Source organism: Anabrus simplex, chromosome 2 (assembly GCF_040414725.1).
Source record: "Anabrus simplex isolate iqAnaSimp1 chromosome 2, ASM4041472v1, whole genome shotgun sequence".
NCBI classification, from domain to species: Eukaryota; Metazoa; Arthropoda; class Insecta; order Orthoptera; family Tettigoniidae; genus Anabrus; species Anabrus simplex.
Genome location: NC_090266.1, coordinates 329295045 through 329316701, shown reverse-complemented (window position 1 = coordinate 329316701; position 21657 = coordinate 329295045). Strand labels below are relative to the sequence as shown.

At 40.0% G+C, this 21657-nt stretch overlaps 1 protein-coding gene across 1 annotated transcript in view; it reads right to left on the bottom strand.

Moving 5' to 3' along the window:
- The window catches only part of LOC136863533 (NACHT and WD repeat domain-containing protein 2), a 638416-nt gene that overhangs the window by 199621 nt on the left and 417138 nt on the right, over window positions 1-21657 (bottom strand). The window contains exon 20 of the mRNA XM_067139918.2: window positions 523-634. Within this exon, the coding sequence (XP_066996019.2) occupies window positions 523-634 (112 nt within the window). The remainder of the gene's footprint in view (window positions 1-522; window positions 635-21657) is intronic.

Sequence of the window (21657 nt, the reverse complement as noted above, 5' to 3'; positions counted from 1 at the left end):
CATATATTTGCCACAGACGCACCGGGCTCGTAACTTTTCAATAAGTTTCAGTTTCTCTGCTGCACTTACAGATATGCACTTTCTCTTGGTCGATAGCATTGTTATGTACGAGCTCTGCATGATTGTCTGAGACCAATGGCATGGTATGCTGCTTGTGTTTAGAGCGGGCGGTGGGATGAGACTGGTAGTAGTGCTGCGTTGCAAGATTTCCAACATTCCCTTGCGTTACCTGTAATGTTTTAGATTGCCAGAATCTGTTTATTTCGAGAAAAATTGTCAAAGTCATCCGATGTTTGACATATTGTCGGGTTCGGAGTTACTGAGCGTTGACTGTACTTGAGATAACAAATTCTAACATCGGAGTCTCTAGGACTTCAACTTTAATCGGTAATGTAGTATGCTTATCATTACAACAACAACAACAACAATAATAATAACAATAGTAATAATAGTAGTAATGATAATAATAAAAATGTAGACATGACATGCACAGGGCTAGTCAAGACTGAGTATTCCCCTTACCTCCTTCACCCATGTAGCAGTATCTTCATCAGCATAATATAGTGCTACTCCAAAATTGCCATCATTTCTGCAGCAGTACATTCTGGATTTGTTCATTGTCATGACCATGGCACTTAAAAAAGAAGAGAATGGTTTTTACGACAATAGTACACACTTCCATGTATACAATGAATACCGGTAATGGACGGTCATCAGGAAAATAGGCATATCCGTTATTTCTAAGCAATGGTTGATTTTTAAATAAAATCATAAAATAAAAAATAAATAAAATGAAAATATTTAGTAATTTGTTTGTCATCTTGTTTACTCCTACAGTGTATCATTATGAAACAATTCAATTATGCACTGACTGACAGAGCAAATGCAACACCAAGAAGGAGTGGTTCGAAAGGGATGAAAGTTGGGGAAAAAACAGAGACGGCACGCACGAATAATTGATGTTTATTTCAAACCGATATGCAGGTTACACAATGCGCACGGCATCGACTCAGTAGGATGTAGGACCACCGCGAGCGGCGATGCACGCAGAAACACGTCGAGGTACAGAGTCAATAAGAGTGCGGATGGTGTCCTGAGGGATGGTTCTCCATTCTCTGTCAACCATTTGCCACAGTTGGTCGTCCGTACGAGGCTGGGGCAGAGTTTGCAAACGGCGTCCAATGAGATCCCACACGTGTTCGATTGGTGAGAGATCCGGAGAGTACGCTGGCCACGGAAGCATCTGTACACCTCGTAGAGCCTGTTGGGAGATGCGAGCAGTGTGTGGGCGGGCATTATCCTGCTGAAACAGAGCATTGGGCAGCCCCTGAAGGTACGGGAGTGCCACCGGCCGCAGCACATGCTGCACGTAGCGGTGGGCATTTAACGTGCCTTGAATACGCACTAGAGGTGACGTGGAATCATACGCAATAGCGCCCCAAACCATGATGCCGCGTTGTCTAGCGGTAGGGCGCTCCACAGTTACTGCCGGATTTGACCTTTCAACCTTTCTCCACGCCGACGCCACACTCGTCTGCGGTGACTATCACTGACAGAACAGAAGCGTGACTCATCGGAGAACACGACGTTCCGCCATTCCCTCATCCAAGTCGCTCTAGCCCGGCACCATGCCAGGCGTGCACGTCTATGCTGTGGAGTCAATGGTAGTCTTATGAGCGGACGCCGGGAGTGCAGGCCTCCTTCAACCAATCGACGGGAAATTGTTCTGGTCGATATTGGAACAGCCAGGGTGTCTTGCACATGCTGAAGAATGACGGTTGACATGGCGTGCGGGGCTGCCACCGCTTGGCGGCGGATGCGCCGATCCTCGCGTGCTGACGTCACTCGGGCTCCGCCTGGACCCCTCGCACGTGCCACATGTCCCTGCGCCAACCATCTTCGCCACAGGCGCTGCATCGTGGACACATCCCTATGGGTATCGGCTGCGATTTGACGAAGCGACCAACCTGCCCTTCTCAGCCCGATCACCATACCCCTCGTAAAGTCGTCTGTCTGCTGGAAATGCCTCCGTTGACGGCGGCCTGGCATTATTAGCTATACACGTGTCCTGTGGCACACGACAACATGTTCTACAATGACTGTCGGCTGAGAAATCACGGTACGAAGTGGGCCATTCGCCAACGCCGTGTCCCATTTATCGTTCGCTACGTGCGCAGCACAGCGGCGCATTTCACATCATGAGCATACCTCAGTGACGTCAGTCTACCCTGCAATTGGCATAAAGTTCTGACCACTCCTTCTTGATGTTGCATTTGCTCTGTCAGTCAGTGTATAAAACAAAACGTATACATATGATTACATTTATAGGATATATTAATATTTTATGATACTAACGTAACTTATGTGTGATATGTAGTCCTTAGATATATTCATAGGGGCCGATGACCTTCGATGTTAGGCCCCTTAAAACAACAAGCATCATCATCATCATCAGATCTATTCACATACCAAAATTATTATTACCTGTAACTAATTTGAGTAACAGACTTATATTACTGGAGTGTATTAATTTACTTTATAAATACTCTGTAGCCATGATGATATTAGAATGTACTGCACCACAGTGAGCTTTAGTTCAGTTGCCTCAGCTAATAAATAAAATGTACTGAGCAGTAATTTCTGGCTGTTTTCTTGATTTCATATGAGGCTAGGTCATGAGTCCTGTGAGCCAGGTCTGGTTGGCTGCCTTATTGCTTCTTCTGGAAGTATGTGTACATGCACTTCTTGACACCAGTTGTGAGACATGTCAGGTAGCCTGCATTACTGCACCTCCTCCAAGTGTGTGTTCATGCACTACTTGACACTAACTGTGAGACATGTCAGGTAGCCTGCATTATTGCACCTCCTCCAAGTGTGTGTACATGCACTTCTTGACACCAACTGTGAGACATGTCAGGTAGCCTGCATTATTGTATCTCCTCCAAGTGAGTGTACATGCACTTCTTGACACTAACTGTGAGACATGTCAGGTAGCCTGCATTATTGTACCTCCTCCAAGTGTGTGTTCATGCACTTCTTGACACCAACTGTGAGACATGTCAGGTAGCCTGCGTTATTGTACCTCCTCCAAGTGAGTGTTCATGCACTACTTGACACTAACTGTGAGACATGTCGGGTAGCCTGCATTATTGTACCTCCTCCAATTGTGTGTACATGCACTACTTGACACTAACTGTGAGACATGTCAGGTAGCCTGCATTATTGTACCTCCTCCAATTGTGTGTACATGCACTACTTGACACTAACTGTGAGACATGTCGGGTAGCCTGCATTATTATACCTCCTCCAATTGTGTGTACATGCACTACTTGACACTAACTGTGAGACATGTCAGATAGCCTGCATTATTGCACTTCTTGACACAATTTTTGAGAAAGGTCAGGTAACCTGCATTTTGCACTCCTACAAGTGTGTGTACATGCACTTGTTGACACAAAATGTGAGACATGCCAGGTAAGCCGTGTTACTGCAGCTTCTCCAAATGTCTGTACATACACTTCTCGGCACAAAATATCTATAACTTTCTAGTGACACTTTTTCTAGAGATGTGTCTAAGCAGCACCCAACAGGCTCAATTATGTGTCGTCACCGTGTAAGTCAAATTAGCGCAAATGAGGCGCACGGTTTCAGCATCCACCTTATTAATTTTAACAAATTTCTCACGAGATGGAAAGAATGCTTCTTGTTCACCTCCAGTACAATATATGTATTTATTCATACTTATTATATCTAGGAACTTACATTTATTGATATTTCTGAGAGCTGTACACTATGGAAATGCGAACAACAGGAAGCATGACCAACAACTGGAAAATAAGCTAATTTGGGAAGGACAGTTGATTCAGAAAGTGATGGAACCAATTAGAGGGAAAAATATCCTGGATGTGGTGCTGGTAAAACCAGATGAGGGATGTGGTGCTGGTAAAACCAGATGAGCTCTATAGAGAAACCGAAGTAATAGATGGTATTAGTGATCCTGAAGCTGTCTTTGTCGTAGTTAAAAATAAATGTACCGGGCGAGTTGGCCGTGCGCGTAGAGGCGCGCGGCTGTGAGCTTGCATCCGGGAGATAGTAGGTTCGAATCCCACTATCGGCAGCCCTGAAAATGGTTTTCCGTGGTTTCCCATTTTCGCACCAGGCAAATGCTGGGGCTGTACCTTAATTAAGGCCACGGCCGCTTCCTTCCAACTCCTAGGCCTTTCCTATCCCATCGTCGCCATAAGACCTATCTGTGTCGGTGCGACGTAAAGCCCCTAGCAAAAAAAAATAAATGTGATAGAAAGGAAGGTCTTAGAAATAGGGCTATTAGGCAGTACCATATGGCTGATAAAGCAGGCATGAGGCAGATTATAAAAATTAAATATGATCAGAGGAAAATGGTAATTAAAAATTTAAACAGACTGGCTGTGGAAGTAAGGAGAAATTGAAGGAACTTACTAGGAAATTGAATCTAGCAAAGAAGGCAACTAAGGATAACATGATGGCAAGTATAACTGGCAGTCATACAAATTTTAGTGAAAAATGGAAGGGTATGTACAGGTACTTTAAGGCAGAAACAGGTTCCAAAAAGATCACTGCAGGAATCATTAATGAACAAGGGGAATGTGTATGCGAGGATCTTCAAAAGGTAGAAGTATTCAGTCAGCAGTATGTAAAGATCGTTGGTTACAAGGATAATGTCCAGTTAGAGGAGGAGACTAATGCTAAAGAAGTATAAAAATTTTTACATATGATAACAATGACATTTATAATAAGATACAACAGTTGAAAACTATAAAAGCAGCTGGAATTGATAAGATTTCTGGAGATATATTAAAGACAATGGATTGAAATTTAGTACCATATCTGAAGTACCGGTATTTATTTGACTATAGTTTGGTTGAAGGAGCTACACCAAATGAATGGCGAGTTGCTATAGTAGCCCCTGTGTATAAAGGAAAGGGTGATAGACATAAAGCTGAACAGGCCAGTCAGTTTGACATGCATTGCATGTAAGCATTGGGAAGGGATTCTTCTGATGATATTAGAAATGTTTGCGAAATTAATAGCTGTTTCGACAGAAAGCAGTTCGGTTTTAGGAAAGGTTATTGGACTGAGGCTCAACTTGTAGGATTCCTGCAAAATATAGCAAATATCCTGGATTCAGGAGGTCAGATGGACTGTGTCACTATCGACCTGTCTAAAGCATTTGATAGGGTGGATCATGGGAGACTACTGGCAAAAATGAGTGCAATTGGACTAGACAGAAGAGTGACTGACTGGGTTGCTATATTTCTAGAAAATAGATATCAGAGAATTAGAGTAGGTGAAGCTTTATCTGACCCTGTATTAATTAAGAGGGGAATTCCTCAAGGCAGAATTATTGAACTTTTATGTTTATATATATATATATATATATATATATATATATATATATATATATATATATAAATTATATGAGTAAAGAAATGGTATCAGAGGTAAGGCTTTTTGCGGATGATGTTATTCTGTATAGAGAAATAAATGAGTTACAACATAGTGAGCCACTGCAAAATGATGATAATGTTGTGAGATGGACAGCAGGCAATGGTGTGATGATAAACGGGGTTAAAAATCAGGTTGTGAGTTTCACAAATAGGGAAAGTCCTCTCAGTTTTAATTACTGCGTTGATGTGTTGAAAGTTCATTTTGGGGATCATTGTATGAATCTATGTGTTAATATAAGGAAAGATCTTCATTGGGGTAATCACATAAATGGGATTGTAAATAAAGGGTACAGTTCTCTGCAGATGGTTATGAGGATGTTTAGGGGTTATAGTAAGAACGTAAAGGAGAGGGCATATAAGTCCCTGGTAAGTCCCCAACTAAAGAAAAACAGCTCGATTTGTTCTGTGTGATTTCCGACAAAAGAGTAGCGTTACAAGAATGTTGCAAAGATTGGGCTGGGAAGAATTGGGAAAAAGAAGACGAGCTCCTCGACTAAGTGGTATGTTCCGAGCTGTCAGCGGAGAGATGGCGTGGAATGACATTAATAGACGAATACATTTTTGTGTGGCGTCTTTAAAACTAGGAAAGATCACAATATGAAAATAAAGTTGGAATTCAAGAGGACGAATTGGGGCAAATATTAATTTATAGGATGGAGAGTTAGGAATTGGAATAACTTACCAAGGGAGACGTTCAATAAATTTCCAATTTCTTTGAAATCATTTAAAAAAAGGCTAGGAAAACAACAGATAGGGAATCTGCCACCTGGACGACTGCCCTAAACGCAGATCAGTACTGAGTGATTCATGACATATAAGAAATATATTTATAAATGAAGTTTGATGAAAGCCTGTTTTAAACTCAGCATAGGATAAGGAGGGTTTTGGAACTGCCATCGTGGATAAGGCCAGGTATGGAAACGCAGCTAAAATTGTATAATGATAATTTTCTTCATTAATTGATGTTATGAACAAAGTTCTCTTATTATTTACATTCTTTGAAATCGTAAAATAATTTTATCGTAGTATATACAGAAAGATAGAACGATGTGATTGTTAATAGTTAAATTCAATATCAATCGCAGTGTAACATAATGTTCCAAAAATGACAAGTAAATTTTGCACAATACACATGATTGTCCTACATAGTTTTAAAATGCTTATTCAGAAAATGAGTTGTGTGTTTATTTAACATTAACTCCTTCATACTTTGAATCCATTGTCTTCTTCATCACCGTATTCATTTTCATCTTCGTCATTGTTTTCAGAGAAAAAAATTTTCTCTGCATGGTTCTTTTTCATAAGACCGAAATACAAAATGAGGTCCTCATATATTGCCAAGTTTTGCCGAAGGGTTTCGAGAGCAGTTTATCAATGTTCTTTAGATTTTCTGGTTTTAGTGGTACACTTTTCAGTAGAGTACTTAAGGTAGTGTTGTCAGTTTTCTGATTTTTCTTCAAGACAGTACAGAAGACTCCAATGTCTCATTTATTATTGGGTGCACCTCCAACCAAAACTGCATACTTGCCTTACTTGAAAACAATTGTTTCTCACTGATGAAGTCGGAAATGCCTTCAACTTGGAGGTTCATTTACTTCAGATACACTATATATTCAGTTCAGTGTGGGGAAACGACTTCCGAGCCTTACATCAGTACCTTCTTACTCAAACAGTTCAATACATTCTGCATGATCCACAATTACATTTTTTCTCCGCACCTTCTTCTCAGTTCTTCCGAATACACGATCTGGAGGTAGGAAAGAACGTCCAATAACAGGAAAACTGGGTGAGCTGGCCGCGTGATTATGGTCACACAGCTTTGAGCATGCATCCGGGAGATAGTGGGTTCGAACCCCACTGTCAGCAGCCCTGAAAATGGTTTTCCGCGGTTTCCCATTTTCACACTTGGAAAATGCTGGGGATGTACCTTAATTAAGGCCGCGGTCGCTTCCTTCCCACTCCTAGGCCTTTCCTATCCCATCGTCGCCATAAGACCTATGTGTGTCGGTGCGACGTAAAGCAAAATAAAAAAAAAGACACGAAACAACAGATGTGAATTTTCCTGGAAGATTCAACCGGTAACCAAAAACGCAGCATCCCAACCATTGCAGAATTCTTATTCGGGCCAGAGAATCCATCTGCATACAGTTCAACATTTGTAACCTCCCGTAAACTGGAATGGTTCAGGTGATATGATAAAGCAGAAACTACTTCATTGCACCATTTGTGGCATTTATGTTCAAGTCAGTTATAAATTGTAACTGTCTTTATTTTGAGGAAATTTTGACCCACCTAGATTGTAAAATTATGTTAATATAACTTCCTGCAGTGATATGCCGCTTGATCTGGTACCTTTGGGAAAACCATATTCTTTTGACTGTCGTAAGAAAATTTGACCACCGCTGACACTTTTTCTTGTATCAAGGCTTTAAAAGCAGCTGCTTTGAGCTTATGCACACGAAATTTTTCATTCATTATCATTATTCATTGTCTTTCGGTGATAAGTGGGCTGACTTCATTTGCAGGACGAGAAACTTACATACCGGTACATCAGTAGCTGGTGTCTTGAAACTAATATTATAATCAGTCACAAAAATTGTTCTGAATTAATCGTACTTCACTTTCATTTCCATGAGGGCTCCCGAATTATAACTTCGTCATAATTTACGAATACGCAGTTCCATGGGCAAGTACAATCTGGTAGATTTGCGTCTACAGTAGTGAGAATCAACTGGCAAATGTTTTTCAATGAAAAACCTCTTCTCGTATTTTGAGATACTTGGAAGAACTCGTGTCACCTCCTCTATTCTCCTTTGTTGACAGACCTGTGGTGAATGATTTCTTACACACAGTTTCCACTCTGTTCTTGCCTATGCCCGGTATCAATAACAATTCCTTCTGACAAATCTGCACTGACAAATTCGCACAGCAGCCCAGCAAGTGAGCACCTCGGAGAGCTAATCCCGAAGGCCTGCACTGGTAACCCACACTACCAGCTCGCCACCCGACAAGTGAAGCTTCATCAGTCCCGACTCGCCGCCGCCTAGCAAGTAGGCCAACTGCAACGGTTTTTCAGCGCGGTCCGACCACCCATATATACTCCACCAGGACTGCCTGCGCTCCTTGCCAGTCCCCACCGCAGAGTCGCCGTTAGCACACGCTAGCCCCACCAATCAAGAAGACCATAGCTACCACCAAGGGTAGCAACAGAGCATTTGTCCATCAGCTTGGTGTCCTGAGCTCGTGTCTTGCCTGTGGCGTAATCCACTCAAAAAACTAGCTTGACGCGACTCCGGCAACAAGTTGAGAATTAATATCGTGGTCCGCCAGTGGTCCAGTATTTCATCCCCACCATTCCCAACCCCCCTTAACTAATCTCCAGCCAAGTAAATACCGACATGCCACAAAAGTCAAGAACTAGGCACTAGACCGGTGGATCGAGCAACCGGGCCTCTGTTCCACCCCCAGCTAAGAACTACCAAACCCGCAGTAATGGAAATCTCAAGAAAACAACCCAGGTATCCCCTCCCTCTCGATCCCCATCACCAGTATCTGCCAGTAAATCCGATGCCCAACCAAACCTAAACAATAATATTGATGAACATAACTTTGAGAATCTATACACATACGTCCTATATTACACGCCGCAACCTGTCACTCCGCAATCCAGAGTTCTTATCATTCCTCTCAGCGCACCTGGACCTATACCCTTAAATCGGTACAGCATTCTCCATGCCATTAAAGATCTCATTCCTACCAACGTTGCCATAATCGAAGAAACCTTCAACAACATTCTACTGATCACCACACTCCAACCATACCATGCCCAGGACCTCATAGACCGAATTCGCGCTCTTGATGACATTCCTGTACTAACAACCTATACACCCCCAGACCCAAACTCACGACCCCAAGTAGAAGAACTGGCAGTAAGAGAAGAGGAAGACTCAGAAGACACCGAATAATAATAAGAAGAAGATGACGAAACACCGGAGGATGGTCCAAACTATTGTGAATGCGGCTCCCAAACCACACCCCTCACTACCGAAAAGGAAATTAAAACTGACCGAACACACCCCGAACCTGAACCTACAAATACCTCTCTAACCGCTACTGCCCAGAACCGAATCCGTACCAAATGAACCAGTCCTCGCCCACAAACTTCACTCATATTCAAGTGCTACAACTGTTTACAGCTAAATCACTCAGCAGCAGAGTGTCCTAATCAAACCCGTTGCTATTTGCTTTACGTCGCACCGACACAGATATGTCTTACGGCGACGATGGGATAAAACTAAAACTCAGATTCTTGATATCTGGACATTCATTTTTACCAAATGGTGCTGATTTCTGAGACATACAATCAGCTCTTAGGCTTCAACAGAAGCTATTCACTATGGAAGACTGTGTGTTTGAGTCATCAGTCCATAGACTGGTTTGATGCAGCCCTCCATGCCACCCTATCCTGTGCTAACCTTTTCATTTCTACGTAACTATTGCATCCTACATCTGCTCTAATCTGCTTGTCATATTCATACCTTGGTCTACTCCTACCGTTCTTACCACCTACACTTCCTTCAAAAACCAACTGAACAAGTCCTGGGTATCTTAAGATGTGTCCTATCATTCTATCTCTTCTTCTCGTCAAATTTAGCCAAATCGATCTCCACTCACCAATTCGATTCAGTATCTCTTCATTCGTGATTCGATCTATCCATCTCACCTTCAGCATTCTTCTGTAACACCACATTTCAAAAGCTTCTATTCTCTTTCTTTCTGAGCTAGTTATCGTCCATGTTTCACTTCCATACAATGCCACGCTCCACACAAAAGTCTTAAAAAACATCTTTCTAATTCCGATATCAATGTTTGAAGTGAGAAAATTTCTTTTATTAAGAAAACTCTTCCTTGCTTGTGCTAGTCAGCATATTATGTCCTCCTTACTTCTGCCATCATTAGTTATTTTACTACCCAAGTAACAATATTCATCTACTTCCTTTAAGACTTCATTTTCTAATCTAATATTTCCTACAGCACCTATCTTCGTTCGACTGCACTCCATTACTTTTGTTTTGGACTTATTTATTTTCATCTTGTACTCCTTACCCAAGACTTCATCCATACCCTTCAGCAACTTCTCGAGATCTTCTGCAGTCTCAGATAAAATAACAATATCATCGGCAAATCTCAAGGTTTTGATTTCCTCTCCTTGGACTGTGTGCTTTCGTTATACAAAATTGCAGAAGAAAGAACCCATTCAAGGTTCACTTTATGGAGAAAACAGATTTCTACTGAACTGGAGAAATTGAAAATGCAATAGTCAATCGTAAGACTGACACAAATAAAAAAAACCTCAACCGGTTGAAGACGCGGGAAATAGTTCTGACATAAGATCAGCTGTTCTCAATCGAGATTCATGCAGGTTTTGGTGACAGTAACAAGGTGCAAACCGTTGACTTCAGAACAACGTTTGGCTGATCGATAACAGCCTGTTTTCTTCACATCTAAACTTGTAAACCTAAGGCCCCAAAGTAAACCAATATCGCCCGCCAAACTTGAAGATATAAAATCAGTAATAACCCTGATTCAACTGATGCGAAACTATTTTATAGGAGCTTGATATCTGACACTAGTGTAGTGGATGATCGAGAAGGTTTGAATGCACTGCTTCATTTTGAGCTAGAAGAAGAAGAAGATTCAGCTTATAAAGAGAGATTAGCATCTTTCTGCTTAAAAACCGCCAGTGTGAACATACTTCTTACTAAAACAAATTCAGTAAATGTTTTGTGCAAGACTTGAATGCAGTGCAAATTTTATGTATTCCACTGAAGTTAATGCCACAATGTGACAATAAAATGACAATTATATTGTAATTATTTTGACACTCAGAAATTCTAAAACAATAACTTTTATTGTAAGTTATTGTCTTACTGCTAATAAATTGAAAATAAAACTTTTTGTAAATTATAATTTTTACGTGTCTTATTACTAATACCTAACCAAAAACAGCAAAAAGGAACAAGGAACCATACGCTTTGTTCCACATAGGCTAGTAGAACTGATTCTCAAATTTTCAAAGAAACAACAAGGAACCAACACATACTTTAGTCTGTAGAGTTATACATGAGTAAAATTCTGTTAAATGTACTAATGGAATATATTTGGTAAGTAGAAAGCTAATAATCTGTAAATATTTTAATCTTTAATTTCAATAGGGACATTTTAATTTAATGCATTTTTAAAACTCAATTTTTTCAGAACAAGTGGAACGTGGGTTGGTTCCTTGTTCCTTAACACTTTCCAGTTGTGCATCTCAGAATAAATTCATCTAGTCTCAACTTGTCACTAAAATCATAACAAATACACTATAGAGAATACGTGACACTTTGCGAGATATCAAGAGACATTGATTGGCAGCGCGCCTAGCGGGACGGCCTTGAAACTGAGTATAGTAGTAATACGATAAGCTGATGTAGCGAGACAGTTTTGTTCTTCGATTTGCGTTAAGAAGAAGATTTTCGTGAAATGTAATTTTTCCGGTGACAAAAGTTTTGGAATTAGAGTCATATAAGTATTGCACCATGTTTCGTAAGGTTTGTGCTGTTTTAGGCTGCAATAACTTTGACCTCGTTCAGCTATCGAAACCTTTCTCCCGCTTTTCTCCAGACAAAACAGTGTAAGTATAGTCCAATATTGTAAAATATTAGTGTATACGGCACATTATGTTTAACATTCAGTTGTCAACAAGCATTCTTACCTTTGATTAATTGCATGAAGAAAATTAAAACAAAATACATAAAACAAAAATTATTTTTGTATATCTACCGCTTTTCCCACATCTGTGGGGTCGCGGGTGCGATCTGTGTCACACATGTGGATTTTTAACTATTTTGCGGCCGGATACCCTTCCTGACGCCAAACCTATATGGAGGGATGTAATCACTAAACCTCGGATTTTAGGGAAAACCCTATTTTGTTCTTGGAGTGATCACTTAAAATGAAGGTGAATTTACACATTTCATGTATTTATAAGGTTAGGAACGGTGGTCATATAGTGCCTAAAATGCCTGAATGGACGTTAGAACCTATATTTGCCTATATTCCTATAATTCGTATTTTTGTCCCTAAATTGGTTAACATGCTTTTAATACTCGTATATTCCGATAAAATAAAATATTTGCTGACTCGTTTTAAGTATCTTAAACGAAATATTAAAACTGAAACTACACTCCACGGAGAGCTTTAAGAACCTCCCGCAGCGAACACTCCCGTAGTCTGTCTTAGGCAGGAGAGAGTATCCATTGACCTGCTGGAAAAACGACCTCCATTTCATTCTGTAAGAACAGTTTGGTATTACCGTTTGTTCAGTGTGCGAATTATGCCGAAAGTGTCACGTTCTAATTCATCTTTAATTAAAAAGTGGTTACAGGAGATTCCCCCATTTAACATCGAATGGCGAAATTCTGAAACGTTTGTAGCAAAGACGTGAGGTGAAACGAGTTATATCAATTTAGCAAAATAAACATGGTATTTTAATTGATTCCTAAGAAAATACGTCAAATTGAAGCTGCCTAAAAATATTTTATAACCTATTTGAGAGTCTGTTTTAGGCAGCTAAATAACACTTTAACATCTAAAAATCCGAGGTCTAGTAATCGCTATTGCACTTTTCTATGGCGGTTGGAAGTGTAGTGTATTGTCTGATTACGAAGAGAAAAGTGTTGGAACAAACACAAACACCCAGTTCCTGAGACAGAAGAATTTATTAGGTGCAATTAAAATCCCCAATCCCACCGGGAATCAGATGCGAGACCTTCTGAACCGAAGGCCTCAACGCTGATTACTCAGCCAAGGATTCGGACAAAATGAAATCGTTATTGAGTTTCATTATTTGTGTCAGTATAAACATTCAACTTTCGTAGTAGAACAAAGCGGAAATAATTATTTAGTTTTATTTTATCTATCAATTTTAACATGGAACTTTTACAGTTTCAATCTTGTTTAAGGTCGGGCCACCAGGTGCGCTACTGTCAACATGTGGTTCAGTTTAGTACGGGAGAATACGGAAGTGTCCAGTATTGTCTATAGTGTACTTGCTCACAATACGCTTGATGTAATCGCCTTACACCTTGAAGTTTAAGTTCACTGCACTGGAAGACTGTTTTGGCGTGTTTGCAAGAGGGCATTGTTGGCAGGGGATTTGAAGCATACCTGAAATGAAGGATTAAGTGTAAGACGGCGTTATGATTTAAAAAATAAAATTAATCAACCTCATTAGTTTTTGTAATGAAAGAATGGGACTGACGAAAGGTTATGTTCAAACAAAATATAGGTAAGCATGTTTACATGTACCGTTTAGCTGTCTTCTCCCTACTATGTTTATGGCTGATCTCCAACGCACTTTTGTTTTGCATTATTCAGAAAAATGTACATAGTTTAACTGAAACTCGAAACATAACTGATATATGTTACAGACACGTGCGTGTGAATAACTAGCGCAAAATAATCGGGAACAACATTGCGAGCAGTTTCAAAGAACACTCAGTGAACCCAGAACTTCATTATCATCGTACTAACGCTTACTTCATACAGTATTATTTGAGATACGTCCAGGTTGCGGTGCTCCATATGTGGATAAGGCGGATTTTGAGAACATCTTAGGAGAAGGCGGGTTTTGGAAAAGTCACCTGAAATTGTATTACATTTACATAGGAACAAAGTGGGTTTAGGCTTATTCTGGCTGAAAAGGATGCTAAATCACCTGAGCTATAGAGTTAAGCTAAAAAATCAATTTACAATTTGGATAAGGCGGATTTTGAAACAGTGCGCCTCAAATGATTCCGAACCCGCTCGGGCGATGCTGGAGTATGAAGTAGTACCATCTCTGAGCCGGATTTGTACAGTAGGACGTTGCTTGTATCTGTACCAACGAAATAATAACGCCTTTCATTCTATAGAGCGTACATTCATACATAACGCTGATGGCTAAACCTGTTCTGGAGAAAACGTTCAAGAAAACTTGTTATACAACATTGATATTTATGCAATTTATACACGTGTAAACTTGACAAACACGTTATCTACAAGAGTATGCTACATTACTCTGCCATTGCTGCCGAAAAACATACAATAAATGTGTTGACATAGGCACAAGAATTGTGTGGTGAGAATTACAATGAAACGATCACTTGACAGAAGTTGAAAACATTCGAGGAGTTATTTTCTGCATCTGCACAAATAAAAGACAAACTTGCAGAAGCAAATTACATATCTCTGGTAACAATGAACTAGTTAGATTACGAACACATTAAGATGTTACTACATTGATTCATTATTTTATTCCACCAGGAAAGATTAAATGAATGCTTTCTCAAAGTGGATGGACGAATTGTCTGATATTCTAACACCAAGTAATGGCAGGTACTTTATGATACCAAGTTAATGGATGAAATGGAGTCACTTTTCAATTGATAATACAAATTGTAACTTAGAAGCAGTAAGAAGCAAAACGGCTATTCAGCATGTGCCATGAACTTAAAAATAAGGCAAAAAGGCAAGGGTTTGGGTAGCACGTTTGTTACAAAATGATGTGCGTACAGCCACTGACTATTTAAAAGCACGCAAGTTTGTAGTTCTACGAGACTGTTGATGTTATAATCATACGAAACTTATAATTTATCAATGGACATTGAGCACATGGCGAGAAAACTTTATGAACATTTTCACTCCTGTGTGCTGCCTGTGAAATGTTAATAGAGTGATGGATGTACAACCAAATATACAACAATTGTCTTTATTATCAATAGAAAATATTCCTTGGCACTGAAAAATGACTCTGAATCCAAAAACACATTGTTGTTTACAACACTTTTTTACAACCATATTCAATTGTTTAAATTTCTCATAAAAGTCCTTGAGCAGAATTTTATATCAGAGACAGATGACCAGTAGAAAATAAAAGATCGTAAATGAAACTAGATAACTAACGAATTTCTCACACTGGCGGGGAAAGTGCTTTTAGCAAATTTAGAGGCGTGGGTGAAATTAGAAAGCAAACATTTCAATCTTGCGCCCAAGATTTTGATGAAAACATTTGTGGGATTTATGAAAGCTTCGAGCTATCCATTTGATGTCTTGCAGTAGCTTCCATGTTAAGTGCATCTGCAAAATATTTCTGTTTATCCGACGACGTACTGAATTCTCCCCAGTCTAGGGTAGCCGACAGTTACATAACCTTAGGGCCAGGAGAGCCTTCAACGTAGCCAGGTCCCGCCCGTAAGTGTGTCCGTAGACATCCCCCCACAATAAATAAATAAATAAATAAATAAATAAATAAATAAATAAATAAATAAATAAATAAATAAATAAATAAATAAATAAATAAATAAATAAATAAATAAATAAATAAATAAATAAATAAATAAATACATAAATAAATAAATAAATAAATAAATGCAATTCACCCAAATCCAACAATGTGCAGGAAGGTAAAATTTCAATGTTTTTGTAGAATGGGCTGAAAAAATATTTTTATTACATTTACTAACTAGTAGAATTGTTTGCATCAAGCTGCAATTATTATTATTATTATTATTATTATTATTATTATTATTATTATTATTATTATTATTATTATTTTGAATGTAGCACAGCCATCCCTTGTAACATGAGCAGCATGCTCTATCACAAATAGCTGCACCAAGATATTGGAACAATGAGAATTGGTACCAAAGTATCATTTTTCAATTAGAAAATCACATTTTCTTCATGTATAGTGCATAACTCTTTTCAATATTTAACATTTGTCACCCATTTATTTGACAACAATGGGTTGAATCAAATTTCTAAAGGCAATAAGATGTCAGTGTAAGTAACAGCAACGCAGTTTTGAACGATTTTTCCCTGCGCGTATATGCAATATATTTTTGACCTATTTGACAGTTTAAAATAATTCCTATATTATTTGTGTGTCATAATAAAATGAACTAATTTACAGTAGCTGTTAATTGAGACGTTGGTTAGAAAGGTTAGTTACTGCATGATGAAATCATTTAACATCAACTACAAGTATCTAGGTGGAATCTCGATGGAAAAATACTTGATTATGCTGATGACAATCTTTAAAATTAGTGGTCCCTCATAGGAAGAGATTTGCATTAAATGCAGCGGGACAATACAATAGTAAATGAAAGGATGAACAAATTTTTTGGACTACAAGTCAAAATAAAACATGTTATGTTACATTCTCACACAACACACTTTAACGTCCACAATATTTTCAAATCAAAATACATAAATATGCCTGCTTAGCTAGTGACTCCTCTTGCTTTATATTGCAGAAAGCTACTCAATTTAAATACCTTGGTATATTTATTGATAGCCACCTGAAGTGGAATTATCACACCACTCATCTGGGAACTCGACTACAATGCCTTATGTACATATTTTGCAGAATTAGAAAACTGGTTTCCGTCAATTTACGAACAAGTGTTCAATACGCACTTGTAAACTCCATAATAAAATGTGGTATCATAGGGTGGGGTGGTGCGTTAGATAAATATATAATTCCTGTTGTTGTTGGGCAGAAACATATTTTGAAAGTCATATACTGCAAAACCAAAACGTTTTTCTACAATAAAGTTATATAACTTAGCAAAGGTTTTAGAAACACGTCAGATAGGCTATATGAAAAAGTAATATTACTGTAAATTTTTAAAAGTATTCCAAATTTCAGAACCAACCAGCGATGTACCATAATATAAGACTGCAGGTTAGATCTGGCGTACCACTCCCCAAAAGAAATACTTTAGGTGGACAGAGACATGCAAGTTATCATGGACCTCGTATTTATAACTGCTATCTTACACCCACCCCCCGGGTTACAAGGGCCAGAGACAATCCCGGAGTAAAACAAATTTTGAATACCTGGCTCCTACAGATAGATGTAACAAGAACAATACATTTTCATCTAGAATGATTTTCATCACTCAGAATTAGCCCTTAGAATTTATCTAAACGGAAATGAAAAGATGACAGTGAGGATTAAACTCATTAATTTAAAATTGAATGTGTACCCATTACATACTGTTGTAAGTAATCTCTGATAAATTTGCCAACACCGATTATTTATTTAATATATACGTAACTGTGCACTATAAAATAAGTTTAAGTAGTTTGTTGCCATTGTATTGTTAATTCATTCAAGCCCACACACAAGCATTGCTTGTATGGGATTCACGGCTCATTGTTAGGTAAAAAATAATAATGTACATATAGCTGTGGGTAAAATGGAGTTTACTACTTGCTACTACTATCTACATGGTGCATGAAAAGGAAAGAAGCGAAATTTAGAAAAAACAACGACCTAATTACTGAAAATGAGTCATTTCCCCTTCTCCTCCTAGTACTAGTTTTAATTCTGAATGGAGATGATACCTTCTCTTGTGCGATGCACTAAAATGAAAAATGATAAAGATATAACAGATGCTAGTATAGAGAGCATTTGCAAAAGCAGAAATATGAGGGTGACAATATTGCAATATATCGGGTTATCCACCAGCAACTTGCGATCTAATTTTACGCATCCCGCCGCTTTTACTGCAGTTCTGAAGTACATCGGTCCCTTTATCTAAAGTGGGATAATATAGCGTGATGTGTGGTTACGGACTAGAAGAGAGTAGGAATCGTGAGCGCCACTATTAATTCATTGTGGTTACCTCGAATGAATCCGTAAAATAAGCACAGATACGAAGAACACGTACCTTAAAACAATAGGTGCACACGCAGACCAGGAGCAGGTATTGCATAGGCTGGGAACTATGCGCTGATGCTAAGCCTCGCAGTAGCTCACATGACAAGGCCGTGGTTGGAGATGTGACAGTGGACACTGCTCGAAGGTTCGAATCTCACGCAAGCCTTTTTTACCGCCAATTGCCTGAAATATGGTAAAGTTGTTTATTTTTTAACTTCCACAGACTGATTGATTTATTTAGCCTTGTAAAGGGCCGTATGTATCGTAGCATAGAGTATGGAGCTGGGTTGGACTAGGACACAGACAACCAGTTAGCAACATCGTACATGTTCTGAGCTTCGTAGGCCACAGGTAGGGGAAGGTATGCCCCATTGGAACGATAACAACATAGGACGGCAGGTAAGTACGCACCTGCGCGAACTCCTCTCCTTCGACGCAATTCACAACACAACAGCTTCCAGCGACGAGTATGGGGATGTGTTAATCGTCTACGGAGAAGTTAGATAGAATGCATACCAGGCGCATCGCCTGTATCAAGAACACTACGTGGATAGACGACAACCGACAGGCATAACATTACAGGGTTTGGAAAGAAGTCTGCGCACTACTGCATCCCTGGGAAAGGCACGGCCTATTCGAGTTATCCCGTGACGTCTGCTCACAATCAAGAGGTTGTCTTTGACCCAATCCGACATAATCCTCACAGTAGCACACAGGCCACTGCACAGGAGACGAATATTAGCCGGGTGACTGTTATGCGGATAATGCATACTCAGCGGTTTGACCCGTACCATTTGCACTTACACCAGGATTCCATGGTCTTGACACTGAAACCCGCTGGCGTTCTGTCAATGGGCCCTACAACATATGGACATGATCCTGTCTTTTTTAGCTTCCAACTTCTTTATGGATTTCCACAATGGAACCATTAATCCCCATAATATGCACTATTGGAGTGTGGATAATCCCCAATGGGTACGACAGGAAGTTTTTTATGTACAGTGGAGCGTGAAGGCATTTTTGCTCATTTTACAGGTTCATTCGAGGTTCTGATAGTGAATTAGTAGTGGCACTCACGATTCCTGCTGATTTCTAGCCCGTAAATACACATCCCGTTATATTACCCCGTTTTAAGGAGAGGGACCGATGTATTTCAGAATTATAGTAAACGCGGTGGTTTGCATAAAACTAGATCGCCTGGGGCGGGTGAACAGCTTGGTGTAAATCTAAGACTACGGAGTATTCAAATGATCGTGCTATCTGTGATTTCTCCATGATGAACTACCATCGTTCTAGGAACATGTACCACTCCTTGACCACTGCAGGTTGTTGTTTCAACATGACGGAGCTTCACCTCACGCAGCGGTGGTCGTCAGGAACCCTCTCCATGCAACGTATCCTGATAAATGAAAGTGGAGGACCTGTTCACTGGCCCGCCAGACCGTCCGATCTTAGACTCCTGGCTTTTTTCTTTGGGGCTATGTTAAGCAACTGGTGTATGCACAAGAGCCGGCCAGTCTTGGTCAACTTAGACAACTCATCACCGAGGCATGCAGATCCATTACGCCAGAGACGTTGCGACGTGCCAGTTGGTCCTTCCAACATCACGCGCAGCTCTGTATCGACAACGAGGTCGTCAGTTCAATCAGGTAGTGCATTAAACAACGTAGGTAAATGAAATCCGGTCACATTTCCCCAGCCTTCTCCAACCCAGCTCCATATCTTATGCCACAATATCAACGGCCCTTTTCAGGGTGAAGTAAACAAATCAGTCTGTGAAAACTATTAAATATGTAAGCTTGCCAGGTTCCAGGCAACTGGCTGTAAAAAGAAAACAGGAAGGTCCCTGCGTGGGATAAAAGTCTGCTAACCCTCGAGCAAGTGAGCTATAGCGGGGCTTGGCATACAGCAGGTTTCCAGTCTGTACAATACCTGTTCCAGGTTGTGTGTGTGTGTGTGTGTGTGTGTGTGTGTGTGTGTGTGTGTGTGTGTGTGTGTGTGTGTGTGTGTGTGTGTGTGCACCTCCTGTTGTAAGGCATATGTTCTTCGCATTTTTGCTCATTTTACAGGTTCATTCGAGGTTCTGATAGTGAATTAGTAGTGGCACTCACGATTCCTGCTGATTTCTAGCCCGTAAATACACATCCCGTTATATTACCCCGTTTTAAGGAGAGGGACCGATGTATTTCAGAATTATAGTAAACGCGGTGGTTTGCATAAAACTAGATCGCCTGGGGCGGGTGAACAGCTTGGTGTAAATCTAAGACTACGGAGTATTCAAATGATCGTGCTGACTATCAGTTAGATGTCGACAATAAAACTAAAGAGTTATTTCTTAGAAACCTTATAACCCATTGGCCCTTTCCCTAAGCAGGATAACAGATCATTTTCCACTTTCTCTCTCTCTCTCTCATGTTCTAACCTACATAAGTATCTGGTGACATCATGATGTAAAAGCATGTTGACAGTTCTCCAGGATTCCCTACCCTGAGCATGGTGGATCGCATTTTGCAGGCTCTCTCCTGTTAAGATTATGTTAAACAGAGACTGAACTGCCCGCGCGGAAAAAATGACAGAAAAGACCGTCACGGACTGGGGTGGTCCAACAGAATGCGATCAAGTCAGGGCAAATTTGTACGAACGCAGTCGCAACCAAGTGCATGCCAACTTCATTCAATATCCTCTTTCTTGAACACGCGTTTTCTTTGTTTTTAATCAAATATCCAGCAGTTCCTCCGACAAATTACTCCTTGAATAAAGCAAAACGAAAACGAAAAATGGCTGCATGAAATAAATAAAAAAGAGAGAAGTGCTATGGATTGATTTAATTTGAAGACTAGTTTTTCACATATCTTGGCTTTAGAGTAACATGTATTCATTTCTTCAGTTTAAATAAGAAATTAAATGCACACCTTCCACGTTTTCGCCTTCTACGATATATCCTTGTAATCGACATGGCGTGTGTCGTTCAAGTGTTCATGACCACGCGGTAGATCATTTAATTTCTCTGTCTTCTGGAGACGTTGTTCACTGTTACCCGCGCGAACCCTGTAGATAATTACAAGAAAAAACAGCCCGCCGCGGTCTCGATCGCACTTCCACGTCAGCTCGCGTTCTGTTTAACTGGTATGATATAATATTGCAGAAGAGAGTTCCCGTGGCACGCTGTGCGATCTGACCTCGTGGACAGTTCGCCTGCTATTTGACCGGAACTTTAGTGTCCAGAGATCCCATCGCGATGGTACACGACCTATGGATCTTCAGCTGTCAAACTTTCCCTCAATGATAAATTATTCCATCGCCTCTGCTCTCCCGGCAAATTGCCCAAAGCACTTCAAAATCTGTTGGCTCCAGTGATCTAAGTGTATAGACAGGATACACCTCATCTCTACTTTGGAATGGCAAAAATCGTGACGTTCA